General features: G+C 39.6%; 1 protein-coding gene across 4 annotated transcripts; it reads left to right on the forward strand.

Moving 5' to 3' along the window:
• The first annotated feature begins 3,915 nt into the window (after positions 1-3,915).
• ZSCAN16 (zinc finger and SCAN domain containing 16) lies at positions 3,916-9,440 on the forward strand. 4 transcript variants are annotated; one of them, XM_009450707.4, is made up of 4 exons: positions 3,916-4,037; positions 4,772-5,185; positions 6,136-6,274; positions 8,788-9,440. In XM_009450707.4, exons 2-4 carry the CDS (start codon positions 4,799-4,801, stop codon positions 9,306-9,308), a joined length of 1,047 nt encoding a protein of 348 aa, XP_009448982.3. In that variant the 5' UTR covers positions 3,916-4,037; positions 4,772-4,798; the 3' UTR covers positions 9,309-9,440. The 4 variants fall into 4 exon arrangements, with proteins under 4 accessions (XP_009448982.3, XP_016810566.1, XP_003311182.3 ...); XM_016955077.3 differs by having other exon boundaries at positions 3,937-4,037; positions 8,730-9,440; XM_003311134.6 differs by having other exon boundaries at positions 3,969-4,037; positions 4,718-5,185.
• The last annotated feature ends 6,507 nt before the right edge of the window (positions 9,441-15,947 follow it).

Consider the following 15,947-nt stretch of genomic DNA (forward strand, 5'->3'; position numbering starts at 1 on the left):
GCAGGTATCATCCAGAAAGCAGGCTGGGCTTGTGCTTAAAAACCTGATGAGATAATTTAATTCAGCAAGATATTAAATAAAGAGGGCAAAACATACTGATAATACACTGTGCACTAAAGGGGAAGCAGGAAATTACTAAGCATCGTCTGGATTTTTTATCTGTTCAGTTGCCTACGAGGGACATGTTATGTCACAGTCAAGGGAAAAAGGGACTTTGTCTTTTGATCATGTACTTCTAATGGAAAGAAATGCAGGGGTTATCCTTTTTCTAAAATTTTCTTCCCAGAGTGGGAGAGTGTTCTAAAGCATATTTGAAAATTATTTATATCTACACTTTCTAAATAATCCACACAAATTTATTTGCTCACTTATATTTGCCCTTAAAAAGCACAGAGAAGTTGAATCTGATTTTCATATTAAAGGAATTATACCCTTTTACAAGGCATAATTCCTTTAAGATGAAAGGTATATATCTACAAAAGGTATATATATCTATGGAAGGATATACATTTCACAAAAAAATATTGTCAAACTAGATGCTGGGGACATTTATTCTTTCTAATAAATTTATGTGAATGCATTACTTATCTTTGACTTGTCAGGCAAAGAATTTCAGAGGAGGAAAATAGATATTGATGAAATTCTCCAAACAGGAAAATTTTTTTATAGGTTGTGGAGAATAAATAGGGTTTTAAGAACAATTATCTTTTCCCATTTATACCAGTAGCAAATCTTCATAAGAAATTGAAATGTTCCAGAAATATATAATGTATAAAATGCAGGTTCTCCTTAAGTTTACCCCCAACTGATACTCATACTGAATTTTTTTTTTTTTTTTTTTTAAGACAGAGTCTCACTCTGTCGCCAGGCTGGAGTGCAGTGGCATGATCTCGGCTCACTGCAACTTCTACCTCCTGGGTTCAAGTGATTCTCTTGCCTCAGCCTCCTAAGTAGCTGGGACTAACAGGCACATGCCACCATGCCCAGCTAATTTTTGTATTTTTAGTACAGATGGGCTTTCACCATGTTGGCCAGGATGGTCTCGATCTCTTGACCTTGTGATCCGCCTGCCTCGGCCTCCCAAAGTGCTAGGATTACAGGTGTGAGCCACCGTGCCCGGCCAACATTTTTAAGATAATAATTTTCACAAAAACAATCATACCATATCTTTTGTAACTTTTTATTTTACTCAATATACCTTTAGCGTCTCTTAGTTTCTAAAAACTGGGTGGTATTTTAATGAATAGACATATAAAAATTTAAATTCCAAATGTTAGGCATTCAAGTTTCCAAATTTAAATAAATAGTGCTTCTTTGTACATATGTTCAAACATTTATGTAAGCATTTCTATATGGATAATTCCAAGAAGCTAAGTTGTTGAATCAAGGGGTATGGACAACTTCTTACCTTCTAAATAAGTCTTACCTTCTAAAAATGTAAAACTAAGTATGCCTGTATATCCACACACCTCCTAACACTGAATATTATAAATCGTTTGTCTTTAGCAATCTTAAAAATCTTTCTTGTTTTGTTTAAATTCTTATTAGTGAACCTTTTCATATTCATTATTCTTAATTTTGTGTTCTATAAATGTCACGTGAGTCTGTGTGAAGAGTCCACCAACAGGCTTTGTGTGAGCAACAAGGCTGTTTATTTCACTTGGGTGCAAGTGGGCTGAGTCCAAAAAGAGAGTCAGCAAAGGGAGATGGGGTGGCGCAGTTTTATAGGATTTGGGTAGGTAGTGGAAAATTACAGTTAAAGGTGGTTATCTGTTGTGGGCAGGGGCGGGGGTCACAAGGTGCCAAGGTGCTGGGTGGGGAGATCATGAGACTCACTGTCGGGGGCAGGGGGAATGTCACAAGGTCGATTGATTAGTTGGGGTGGGGCAGGAACAAATCTCAATGGTGGAATGCCATCTTTTGTGGTTCTTCAGTTGCTCCAGGTCATCTGGATGTATACGTGGCGGTCACAGGGGCTATGATGGCTTAGTATCATATTGTCAGAGGCCTGACAATAAATGCATGCAGGTTAAGTACTTTGTCTATTTTTCTATTGGCTTGTTCATATTTTTATTTTTTGGTAAGATAAAAGGTCTTTGTATATCAGGAAAATCAGCTGTGTCTTTTAGATGTGTGGCATATTTTACTTTTAGTTTATATTTTATTTTTACTTTTTTCATTCAAATATTTCAATTTTACAAGGCCAGTTTCATTTATCTTTTCCTCCATGGCCTTTTCAGTTTTATGTCTTTAGGGGTTTGTGTTATTCTTAAAAAGGCCCTTCCCATTCCAGCTTTCCAACCTGTCTCCCTGCTTTTGCCCTTGCCCAACCCCTTCACATTCAAGTCTACTGTTAACATAGCAGCCAAAATAATAATTTCAATACCCAAGTTTAATCATGTTACTTCTCTACTCAGAAATCTCAAATGAGCCATGCTGGGTAGCTCACACCTGTAGCTCCAGCTACTCAGGAGGCTGAGGCGAGAGGATCACTTGAGCCCAGGAGTTTCAGGCTGCAGTGAGCTATGATCGCACCACTCACTGCACTCCAGTCTGGGTGACAGAGTGAGACCCATCTCCTAAAACAAAGGAAAAGGAAAGAAAAGAGAAAAGAAAATAAACTGAGTAGCTTATCATTTTATCATTTTAGAGTAAAAATACCCTTGCACTCACCCAAGGCTCTCACTATCTCTCCACCCAACGATCTTTTGCTCACTCAGCTCCAGAAAAACAAGCATCCTTCCTTTGCCCAAAATACTTAAAACACACTCCACTCCAGGCTTTTGCATTTGTTATCCCTCTCCCTGAAACATCTTTATCCCTGATGGCCCATTCCCTCAGCTCCCTCAATCTTTGTTCAAATGTCAGTTTCCTAGTCAGGTCCTCCATGAATATCCTATTTAAATTGCATCACTTCATTCTCACCCCAAATTCCCTATTTCCTTTATTTTCTCCTTAGAACTGATATCCACCGTCTACACACTATGTATATTTTTTGGTTTATTGCCTGCCTCCCCACCACACACACACACACATACACACACACACACACAAGATTATAAATTCCATGAAAGGAAGAGCATTGTTTTGCTCAAAATTAGTTCCAGCTTCCACAATAGTGCCTGGCATAGTAGATAAATCAATATTTGTGTAAGAAAGGGGAAGAGGGAGTAAAAAACTAAGAGCATTTTTCACCCATCAGTTTGGCAAAGATCAAAATATTTTATAACACTGTGTTGACAAGTATAGGTAAATAAGAATACTGCTAGTAGATTCTATGGTGATTTGGCATTAACAAAAGTACAAATTTCCCTATTCTATGCTGTAGTAATTCCCTTTCTAGACATACAGACTATGGATATATCCTTACACATGAAAAATGATGTGAGTTCACAGTAAGTTATTGCAGCAATGTTTGAAAAAGAAGAATTGGAAACAACCTCATGACCACCAATGGGGTACTTATTAACAAATTATAGAACATAATACACAGTTGAATACCGTGCAGTTGTTTAAAAAAGAGCAAGATCAAGGAAACACTTATGTACAGCCTTTACCAAGACCACTTGGTAAAAAGAAAAATAAGAAAGGTACAGAAGTGCTACTGTTTGTGCAGAGGGGAAAAAGCGCGGACAATCTATAACGGTGTAATATATCTACGGAAGGATATACAAGTCACGAAAAATATTGTCAAACTAGACGCTGGGGGACATTTACTCTTTTTAATAAATGTATGTGAATGCATTACTTATCCATATTACTCAATAATTAAACCGAAAAACGTTTTAAAGAAGTATAAATAAGACTTGCTCGCAGATCCCGCAGTCCCATCAATACGAGGCGTAAAAGCCGGGTCCTCCACTGGCTAGGGCCGAGGAGGCAAGCCCTGAAGCTGCCACAGAGGCGAAGCTTCCTAGAGCGGCCCGGAAGTGCCCGGCTGAAGCGGCCGGGCGCCGATTGGTGTCTTTGAGTCTAGTCTTTGTTCGGGGCTGTCCAAAGGACGCTAGCTGTTGCACCTGTTCCTCCCTGCGCGTAAGGTGAGTGTCTCCCGGCTCCCAGGTGGAGAAAAGGGGACAAGGCGCAGCTGTGGTCAGCAGCAACACCCTCCCCACACCTCCCTGTCGCGGGCAGAGTGTAACACTCCTGTCCCTCCCTCCGTCCCCCAACAGATCTACAGGAGAGGAGTTGGCCCAACCTTCCGGGAGAGGATGGGTGGAAGGGGGACACTGGTTGCGGGTTCCTTTGCAGAGGCATCTGTCTGATCCCCTTCCAGGGTTGGCACACATATCCTATAACCAGTGAATCCTGGGGGCACAAGCTGGCCCGTGCATCTCATGGTAACAGAATGAAAAGCCTTTTAACAAAGCCGTTAATAATACTTGGCATTTATTTAGTGCTTACTAGTGCCCGCTGCCATGCCAGGGACGTTGCATACGTTCTCATGTAATCTGTATATCAACCCAGTAACACACATGAGAATTGTACCTGAGGATCTGTAGTTCTAGTCCAGATAAATAACTTCCTCTAAGTTACACAATAGAGCACAGATTCAAATCATATCCCTGCGTCACTGTTTTTTGTTTTGTTTTGTTTTGTTTCAGCTTCCTATAAGACTGTTTTCTCTGATTGACTTCTGGTGGCTTGGCTTCATTATGATGTGTTTATGTTCACAGAAATTTTTGTAATTTCTCTATGGTAACAACTTTTTATGCCTTAGGAGTGTCTCTGAGGCAGGATTCTAAGAGATTCTCTTTGACTCAATCCCATATAGAGGATAAATCTCCTGGCAAAGCCCAGAATGACCACAGCCCTGGAACCTGAGGACCAAAAAGGACTTCTGATAATTAAGGCAGAGGACCATTACTGGCGACAGGATTCCAGCTCACAAAAGTGCAGTCCTCACAGGAGGGAACTCTATAGACAACACTTCAGGAAGCTCTGCTATCAGGATGCACCTGGACCCCGTGAAGCTCTTACCCAGCTGTGGGAGCTCTGCCGTCAGTGGCTGAGGCCAGAATGCCACACCAAGGAGCAGATTTTAGACCTGCTGGTGCTAGAACAGTTCCTGAGCATTCTTCCTAAAGACCTGCAAGCATGGGTGCATGCACACCATCCAGAGACTGGAGAGGAGGCAGTGACGGTACTGGAGGATCTGGAGAGAGAGCTTGATGAACCTGGAAAGCAGGTGTGAAGGGGCAGTCATCTGGCTGTGAGTGATCAGGGGATATGGACGGAGCCAAAGCAAAAGGCATATGAAAGAACATCTGAAAATATTTATCCTCTAAAGAACAAGGCATAGGAAGGGACCTGACTACCTATGTTAAATAATTAAAGTGTGGCTGGGTAAAGAGAGGAGAGTCACTAGACTGATTCTATGCCTGTTTGGAAGGCTAGGATCAGTGGGAAGTTACCAAAAGGCAATCAGGTATCAGAGGAAAAGAAATAATTTTCTGCCATTCATAGATACCCATAAATAAAATAGGCTACCCCATAAGAAACTCCCTTTCCATATAGGTATTCAAGCGGAGATTCAAGTAGATGTCAAGGATATTGCAGAATAGGACTGTCCAACGAAATATAATGCAAGCTGTATATGTATTTAAATTTTCTAGTAGCCACATTTAAAAAAAAGGTGAAATATATTTTATTTAGCCCACAATATTTAATCATGTAATCAATATTTTTTAATGAGGTATTTTAGATATTTGTGTTTTAAATTTTCAAAATTTGGTATGTATCTTACATTTAGCTTATCTCATTTGTACTAGCCATATTTTAAGTACTCAGTAACCACATTTTGCTAGTGACTACCATATCGGATAGCATGGTTATAGAAGAAATGCTCCCATTTGCTGGAAGTTGGGCTAGATGATTTTTAAGCTACCTTCCAAATCCCAGTGCTCTGATCCTGGACTTCTGCAGATCAATGAAAGAAGAGACATTGAATTTTACTCTCTAGTGTCCTGAATTGTAGAGATTAGCCTCTGTTCCTTCTCCTAGCCATTATTGCCATTTACAATGAAATGAGAATTTGTCCCCCCTTTCTATGTCCCTGGAAGATGTTTCATTTGATTGTTTTATCTGAAGTTACTTAAGTTTCCATAAAATTCACCTTACACACCTCATTTTCCCTAGGTCCCAGGCAATTCAGAAAGACAGGACATACTCATGGACAAGTTGGCCCCCTTGGGAAGGCCATATGAATCACTGACTGTCCAGCTCCATCCCAAAAAGACCCAGCTGGAGCAGGAAGCTGGGAAACCACAAAGGAATGGTAAGCAGGAACAGTTCTGAGTGTATGAGGGCAGAGGTACTTCTTTAGGTTAGAGGAAAACTTTCTCACTTTCATCTTCTCCTTTTAAAGATTTCCTGCTTGTCCTCCACCTCACTATGGATAATTTTATCCTCTTCTTACCCTTGCTCCATGATGGAGTTATATTTTAGTTTCTCACTAGACAAAAAAGCTGTTATTTGGCCCAAGGGATGAGGATGGAGTTTATTTAATATCCTTATAATTCTGTTGTTATCTAATGATTCTTGTTCCAAATCCCCCTAAATTTCCATTTTGAGACAGGAGAACTTATGGCACTCTGTATTAGTCAGCAAGGCCTGCCATACAGAATACCATAGACTTATGGGTGGCTTAACAGAAATTTATTTTCTCACAGTTCTGGAGGCTGGAAGTCCAAGATGAAGATGCTTACTGGGTTAGTTACTAGTAAGGCTACTCTCCTTGGCTTGCAGACTTCTTGCTGTGTCTTCACATGGCCTTTCTCTGTACACACACATTCCTGGTGTCTCTTCCTCTTGTAAGGACACTAGTACTATTGGATTAGGGTCCTACCCTTATGATCTCATTCAACCTTAATTACTTCATTAAAGCCCTATCGTCATATACAGTAATGTTTGAAAGGGGTTAGGGCTTCAATGTATGAATTTGTGGAGGAAGACAAGTCAATCTATAACACATTCCCATGATGAAAGAAGTAGGGAAGAGAGACAATGATCAGTCAATACAGCAAAGTTTCTTGTTTTTATCTGCATGTCAAATTAATTGGGTTTTGTCCCCCATCCCAGCTCCCTAATTACAAACTAGGGTGTCTAGTGTATCCCCAGGCTACATTAAAAAGCAGGTGAATTTTAAATTCCAGTTTGTCCAAACCCTACCTTTTTCAGTGCTCACCACCCTTTCTCTAGAGGCTCTCATGTCTAATAATGCCTCTCCAGGTAGTTCCTTATACTCTAGCCTATTTTGTATTCTTACCACTTAAGTTTTACCAATATAGTTCTCCCATCCTGTAGGATCCCTACCAGATGATTTGTCTAATCTGAAAAATTATTTTGAGCTAAGATGTTCCTAGCTGCTATCTGGAAAGGATGACATTTAATTATATGTAATGTAAAGAAGCCTTTCAGTGCTTTAACTCTAGGAGTGGAGTGCTGGTTACTGTTTGGCTTTAGAAGTGATGTTAAGAACGTCCTATCTGTTCTTTTTTATTTTTATTTTATTTTATTTTTTTAGAGGAGAGGTCTCACTATGTTTCCCAGGCTTGTCTCAAACTCCTGGGCTCAAGTGATCTTTCCACCTTAGCTTCCCAAAGTGCTAGGATTATAAGCATGAGCCACTGTGCCTGGCTCAACCTGTCTTTTGATTCATTCATCTTTCATTGAGCATTTACTAAATAGCAGCTATATGCCAGGCACTATACTAAATGTTAGGAATCCAAAGGTTAGACACTTACATTACTTCTCTTCAAGAAGCAGGAGAGTGAGCACTTACAATAGTGTAATAATTACCATACTAGAGATACACCGTGAACTACAAAGAGGATAGCTATCCCTGAGGTGCGCCTGCAAAAGTATCACAGAGTAGGCTTGCTTGAGCTGAGAAGGTCAGGTGGGAGCTGAAAGGGGGTGACATTTTAGGTAAAGAAACAGTGAAAAAAAATAGCATCAGAGAATAACATTCTAAGAATAGCAACTGCTCTGAGTTTGATTCTGATAAGGAGTCGTCTGTGGGAGGGAAAATCAGCAATGTGTGTTTTAATAAATGATCCAGCTGATTCTGATGCACAATAAGGTTAGAAACCACCGAGCTAGGATTTAGACAGGAGGTGATGACAGCAAGGACATCAGTTTCAGGAAAAAATATTTTACCCAGCATATACACTGACTATCCATTGTCATTTCCTATTCCTTTTCATTCCTCTATTTACTCTGACCTGCATGTTGTCATGCTTCCTGCTTCCAGCTAATTATTATCCTTCAAACACACTCCTCTCCTTGGATGGTTCCTATTCACTATATTCCTCTCAGACCCCAAATCCTATTATCCTCTCCATTCACTTTTACTTGATTTTACTTGCCACCTATGTTTCAGGCCCCTGCATGTTTCTCCCAAACTTTTACCTCCCTCCCCATCTCTGTTCTCCAGTCTCTCTAATTATCCTTGGCATATCTATAGTCCCCTCATTTATCCTTCTTCCCTTACACAGTATTGCTAACTTATCTCTTGAGCTCTATTTTTGCCTTTTCTTCTCTTAATCTACTCTCAAACAGCTTGTTCTGCTGATATCTTCCTTAATTCTTAATTTCTTCCTTACATTGTGACTCTGTGCTATGATGATACCAAAAATAAGATGGTACCAAATATTTGATATGTGTGTTGTATGTGACTTCTCATTATTTTATAACACATTTATAACATTTACATGTTCTTTCTTCCATAGGCTGTTTGCTTCTCAAACATAGAATAGGACCTGTTTGTGTACTGTTTGTTTGTTACAGGTGATAAAACTAGGACTAAGAATGAAGAGTTGTTCCAGAGGGAAGATATGCCCAAAGACAAGGAATTCCTTGGGGAGATAAATGACAGACTGAACAAAGATACTCCTCAGCATCCTAAGTCCAAAGATATTATTGAAAATGAGGGCAGATCAGAATGGCAACAGAGGGAAAGAAGACAATATAAATGTGATGAATGTGGGAAAAGTTTCAGTCATAGCTCAGACCTTAGTAAACACAGGAGAACTCACACGGGAGAGAAGCCCTATAAATGTGATGAGTGTGGAAAAGCCTTCATTCAGCGCTCACATCTCATTGGACATCATAGAGTACACACGGGAGTAAAACCCTATAAATGTAAAGAATGTGGGAAAGACTTCAGTGGGCGCACAGGTCTTATTCAGCATCAGAGAATCCACACAGGTGAAAAACCCTATGAATGTGATGAGTGTGGAAGGCCTTTCCGAGTAAGTTCAGCTCTTATTAGACATCAAAGAATTCATACTGCAAATAAACTCTACTAATATAGTAGTAATATCAAAAGTTCTTTAGACACTCAGGCCTAACTAGTTATCAAAGAATCTATTTTAGAAACCTTGAGTTTCCTCAATGTGGTCAAAGCTTCAGTCATCATTAAACTTCTCTGGACCAAAGAATCTACCTGAGTAAAATATCCTTTTATTTCATATTAGTTCAGTTTTGAGGGGGAATCAAGAATTCTTTCAGAAAGCCTTGTCCACTGACAACACTGCTCACCTGCAGCCCAAGATCAATGGTTCCTGGATGAAAGACAGTGAATTAATTCTGTCTCTGCTCCAGGTCCTTTTTAGTTGACCATTCAGTGTCTGACTTTAGGCAAGACAAGACATACACATTTTTCTCTGCCTTCATTTCCCCTTCTGTAAAGTACAGATGATAATAGAGGCTTACCAGGTATGTTTCAACAAGTTAAAACTGATGAAAACTACTTTTGAGATTAAGATATAAAACAATACTAATTATTTGTTTTCCATCATTACTCATATAATAGCCTCAACATCCCTTTTTTATCTTAAAATGGGGAGTATGATTATTTTTTGGAAATTTTTGTTTGCCAATGATAAAGAATAAGCCATCAGAAGACAGGAGGCCAGCCTGGTCAACACAGCGAGACCCCACCTCTACAGAAACTTAAGAAAAATTAGCTAGGCATGGTGGCACACACCTGTAGTTCCACCCAACTATTTAGGAGGCTGAGGTGGGAAGATCACTTGAACCCAGGAGTTCAAGGCTGTCGTGAGACGTGATCGCACCACTGCACCCCAGCCTAGGCAACAGCAAGACCTTATCTCAAAAAGAAGAAAAAAAGGCTGAGGAAAACAAAATGGAGGAGGAGGCAGTCTGTGATCATTAGGAGCTGCTGGGGAGAGAAAGGGATCTATAACTAGATATAACTTCTTTTCTGGATTTCAGGTTATTTTAAACTGAAGGAGATAGGAAGGGGTTGGTCTAACTTGGTCCAGTTTGTCCAGATTGGTGGCCAGTACCCACATTAACTCAAATAAAATGGAAAATTCAGTTCCTCACATTTCAAGTGCTCATAGCTACAATGTTACTGGCCACCATATTGGACAGCACAGATACACACCTTTTTTTTTCTTTTTTTTTGCCCAGGCTGGAGTGATCCTCTGTTCACTGCAACCTCCACCTCCCGGGTTCAAGCGATTCTCCTGCCTCAGCCTCCTGAGTAGCTGAGATTACAGGCATGCACCACCATGCCTGGCTAATTTTTGTACTTTTATCAGGATTTTCCCATGTCAGCCAGGCTGGTCTCAAACTCAAGTGATCCGCCCGCCTCATCCTCCCAAAGTGCTGGGATTAAAGGTGTGAGCCACCACACCTGGCCACATCTCTAATTTGAGAATCTTATAGCATGATAGGAATTGTGGCCATAGGCCTTGCACATTCAAATTCACACCACCAATCAAACTGCCAAGAGCAGAGCTCTGGTTCTTTACTTAGTTCTAGGAATAACGATCACCAAAACAATCAGGAAAGAAGTGATCTAATCTCTTCAAATCTCTTGTTTTCAATTAAGATATTTCAATTGAAGATATTTATTAAGAACAACTGCTTTATCATTGTGTTTAAGATCAGGAAAATTATAAGAATCATTTTTATGTCTATAACTGTAGGAAGATGAATCTTTTAAAAATAATAATAAAGAAAGAAAGAGTCTTGCTCCATTGTCCAGGCCGGAGTACAGTGGCACAATCATACCTCACTGCAGCCTTGAACTCCTGGCTGCAGCCTTGAACTCCTGGGCTCCAGCAATCCTCCCACGTCAGCCTTCCAAGTAGCTGGGACTACAAGTGCACACCACCATATCTGGATTTTTTTTTTTTTTTTTTTTTTGAGATAGGGTCTGACTATGTTACTCAGGCTAGTATCGAATTCCTGGCCTCAAACAATCCTCCCATCCTCCTCCCAAAGTGCTGGGATTACAGGCATGAGCCACCATGCCCAGCCAAGAAAATGAATCTTAAGGTATTTCTCATAATGCCCTAAAGATAAACTGAGCTTTTATGTCCCTTTAACATAATGGTCCTTTAAAAAAAATGTATATTTACTTTGAGTATCTTACATCAACACATTTTTTAAATGTCAGGTTTCACATGAATACTTGTTTTATGACTTACTATAATTACCTGAATAATATTTCAAAGTATTTGAAACACTCAAAGAAAGGATTTTCTTTAATGGTCATGAAGAGAAAAGTAAAGTAAGAAATATTTAGTATTAGTATTAGAAACATGCTTATTTTAAAAATAAAGTTAGGTGCTTTCTGAATAATGGCTTTTCCCCTTTTACCTTTAGTCTTTCTGAGAAACACTACAATGCTTAGAAACTGTTCAGAGTCTTTAAAGGGGAAACTCATGTTTCTGATCCTTGAATTTAGGGAGGCTTCTGCAATGGTAAGAAAGATGATTTTGGCTATCCTAAGATTAGGTTTCCTAAAATTGGTAAACACATGACAGACTGATTTTCCTTTATCCTCTGTATGAGCAGTCCCCAACCTTTCTGGAACCAGGGACTGGTCTCGTGAAAGACAATTTTTCCAGGGATAGGGAAGGGGGTATTGTTTCCTTTATCATTAGATTCTCATAAGGAAAGCGCAACCTAGATCCCTCGCATGTGCAGTTCACGATAGGGTTTGCGATCCTGTGAGAATCTAATCCCACTGCTCATCTGACAGGAGGTAGAGCTCAGCTTTGCTTGCTCACTGGCCCCTCACCTCCTGCTTTCCTGGCCACGGTAGGGACTTGGGGACTCCTGCTATATATGACAGAACATTCCGTTCAGCTAGTAGTTTTGAATACCTATTATGTACAAAGAACTGTTCTAGTCTTAGAGTCCTGCACCCTTAAAGGCTGAGTGAAGAGTAGTCTGGAGCACTACAACCATTATACCCTTTTTAGGTTTTATGTTGATTCCAAATTGCCACCACAGTGCCCACCACAGGTTTGGTCTAATGTTAACCAGAAGGGTAATGGTAAGAGTCAGGGAGGGACAGAAAGACATGGGGCCAGAGACAGCCTAGAATGATGTAGGTAAGAGAAGAACAGTCAGTGGGGTCTAGGATAACTGCAGGCAAAAGGCAAAAGAGGCATGAGGTCAAAGAAAATCTAAGTAGTTGCTGGTACTCTGGAGATGCAGGCAATGTCTTAGTAAGCATGTAGAAACCCACAGAAGAAACTGGTGGGAGGGCAACTAGTTGGAAAGAACACAGCTCAATCACAGCCACACATCTTGGAAGAGGAGGTGTAATATGTTGGACACTGTATCAGTTCTAGCAGAGAGCTATCCTGAATGGACAGCACCTGGTCTGAAAACAAAACAAAACAAAACAAAACAAAACAAAAACCTGAACATGGAAAGCAGTTCCTCAGAGAGTTGTGTCAAAAGCAAATGTGTTATTGTTCTTCATATCTTTTTGGAGGGTTTTTTTTTTCTGAGGGAGGAGGCAAGAATTTATATTTTGTAGTTTCGTGGACTAACAAGACAGTAATTACAACAGACAGCTATAGGGAATATGGGGAACAGCTCTCTCAGACACAGATGGGTTGGTAGTGAACTGGCAATTCTAAGTAAGGGTGTCAACAGGTATGAATGGAAGAAATGGATGAGTGTTGAGGGAGGGTCTATAGGAGGTATCAGTGGGTATTGATGAAGAGGGGGAAAACGAGGAGAAAGGGATGAAAATAATTTGATGAAAAGAAAAGGATGAAAAGAGGAACAACTATAAAACAAGGGATGGAGATAGGAAAGATAGACAAGTGATTCTAATATATTGGCATCAATTGTTGGAGACAGTGGATCATATGATACAAGCCATATAAAGGTAAAAAGACCAGCTCCTGATCCCAAGGTGCTTTGAGTCTTACGTGTACAGCACACACTATATTATCTTTATTAAATGGTCTGCAATCTCATCTTGAGCATGAAATTATTCTATTTTAGTCTGATCACAAAATCCATCAACAGTGGAAACAAATGGAAACTGAAATGCTTCAAAACAACCTGTTTTTCCCATGGTAATATCACAAGGGAGTTAGGCTGAGGTTTTAAAAGAGTGGGTATCTCAGTCTTTCTTACTCAGATCCTCTAGAGCAAGGTTTCTCAACCTTGAGAAACTATTTCTATTGACATTCTGGGCCAGACAATTCTTTGATGTCGGGGCTGTCCTCTGCACTGTAGGATGTTTAGCAGTATCCCTGGCCTCTACCCACTAGATGTCACTAGCACTTCCCACTTGTGATATCCAAAAATGTCTCCAGGCAATTTGGTGGGCAGGCTGAGTGAGGCAAATGTCCCCTGAGAGGCAAAATCACCCCCAGTTGAGAACCCCTGCTCTATAGGAAAATAATCAGATTTCTACGATTCTTCCACATCATACACAATAAAATTCTACTTAGAAATGCTACATGTGGCCGGGCACAGTGGCTCAAGCCTGTAATCCCAGCACTTTGGGAGGCCGAGGTGGGTGGATCATCTGAGGTCGGGAGTTCCAGACCATCCCGACCATCATGGTCAGGGTCTCTACTAACAATACAAAATTAACCAGGCCTGGTGGTGCATGCCTGTAATCCCAGCTACTCAGGAAGCTGAGGCAGGAAAATTGCTTGAACCCAGGAGGCGGAGGTTGCGGTGAGCCAAGATCATCGTGCCATTATACTCCAGCCTGGGCAACAAGAGCAGAAACTCCATCTCAAAAAAAAAAAAAAAAACAAAAAAGAAAGAAAGAAATGCTACATGTGACCAGCACTACTGGACCCTTTTCCTACCCCAGAAAATTATTCCCAACATACCTAAAATCTATGCAGCCTTGATGCTAAAAAGTAGTCTACTTTAGAAAGCCTTACCTCATTTACTAGTGAGGACTAGTAATGTGACTTAAATGTGACTTGCATAAAGAGCTTACACTGCATTTTTGCAGACCTTCCCCTTCCCTCCTTGCCACACTTCTGGTGCAATTTTCTTCTTTGCCCCTTGACCCAATCATGAATATACACATTTTATCCTTGATCTAAATCTGTGCTGTCCAGTGTAGTAGCCACGAGGTACATTTGGCTCTGCAACTGAGGAACTAAATTTTTAATTTTAATTAAACTTTAAAACTCATAATTCACTAGATAACTTTTAAGTATGTTTGAAATAATTTGGATATGTGAATCTTTTTTTATTTTAAATTTTATGTAATCTCAATATAGATTATTTATGAAAATATAATATGTGAATTGAGATGTCCAATAAGTATAAACACACTGGCTTTCAAAAAATGGAATATAGGATATTTCATTAATAATTTTTATATTGATTAGATGTTGATATAGTAATATTTTGGATATGATGGTTTAAACTAAAGATAATTTCACCTGTCTTTTTACATTTTTAATATGGCTATTAATAAGAAGGTTTTAAATTACATAGGTGAATCCCATTATATTCCTATTTATTAGATAGAACTGACCTTCAGTTCTGCAGAAAACCATTCCACATGAAAGGGAGAGGTAATGCAAAGTCTCTGAATAGGGATGAATTTGGTGTGTTACAGGAACTGAAAAAGGCCACGTGTTGAAAGCACTGGATTAAGGGGAAGGTGACACAAGATTAGGTGAGAGAGGTGAACAGGGGCCAGGATGTGTATTCTAAACGTGATGGGGAACTACTAGAAGGGAGGAACATAATCCAATGTTTGTTTTTAAAAGATCATTCTGGCTCCTTAAAGAGGCAAGAATGAGAAAAGAGCAGAAGGAAATCAGTCCAGAGGCTACCGTAGTAACCCAAGTGAAAGAAGGTAGTGGCATGGACCATGGGTTCACAGTGGATATAAAGAGAAACAAACAGACTTAACGTACATTTTGGAGATGAAAATATAATCTTGCTCATTGTTGTAGATTCCTAAATTCTGCTTGAAAAGATGTTTCTGTATTAGGTTAAACAAATGAAATCCCTGTTTTTGTGGGTCAAAATGGTTAAATACCAGAAATGTAAAATGATTTAACCTAATAGAAACAAATAACGACAGAGAAGAATCAGAGGAATGATACAGGAGAAGGGACATTGAAATGGGGCTTATTTATTAAAATGAAAATTTTTATTGTTCTCTTCTCCTTAAATCTCTCTGTGGAAGCCACCCTTATCAAAAAAAAAAAAAAAAACCCTTTGTTGAAAGGCAAATTGCCAACAAACCCGATGAGATTCAGAACACTGCTGCAATAACATATCTCTGTAGAAACTTATACTTCCATCTGGATAGCAAATTTCCTAAGCTGATAAAACCAGGTTATCAATGAAAGGCCAGAGTACAGAATTTAAAGGAAGAATGCCTGGGTATGAATCTTTGTTCTGCCAGTTACTAGTTATATGACCTTGGCTAATACACTTTTCTCTCTGTGCCTCAGGTTCCCCATCTGTAAAACAGTATTATAATGATATCTACCTCATAAAGTAGGAATTAAATGAGTGACCAAATGTGAAGGGTTTAGAACAGTGGCTGGCCCATAATGTTGTAAAAGTCTTAGCCCCTAACAGCGCACTTAGATCTTTTTGTTAGCATTAAATTCAGCATTTTCTTCCTATCAAAGCTGCTTAAATCAGTTAACTGGCATTTGATCTTCGTG

The sequence above is a fragment of the Pan troglodytes genome, chromosome 5 (genome assembly GCF_028858775.2).
Source record: "Pan troglodytes isolate AG18354 chromosome 5, NHGRI_mPanTro3-v2.0_pri, whole genome shotgun sequence".
NCBI lineage: Eukaryota > Metazoa > Chordata > Mammalia > Primates > Hominidae > Pan > Pan troglodytes.

Coding starts and splice junctions, on each gene's coding strand:
- ZSCAN16 (XM_009450707.4), top strand. CDS start 4,799: ATGACCACAGCCCTGGAACCTGAGGACCAAAAAGGACTTCTGATAATT. Junction 5,186..6,135: donor TTGATGAACCTGGAAAGCAG/GTGTGAAGGGGC, acceptor CATTTTCCCTAG/GTCCCAGGCAATTCAGAAAG. Junction 6,275..8,787: donor TGGGAAACCACAAAGGAATG/GTAAGCAGGAAC, acceptor TGTTTGTTACAG/GTGATAAAACTAGGACTAAG.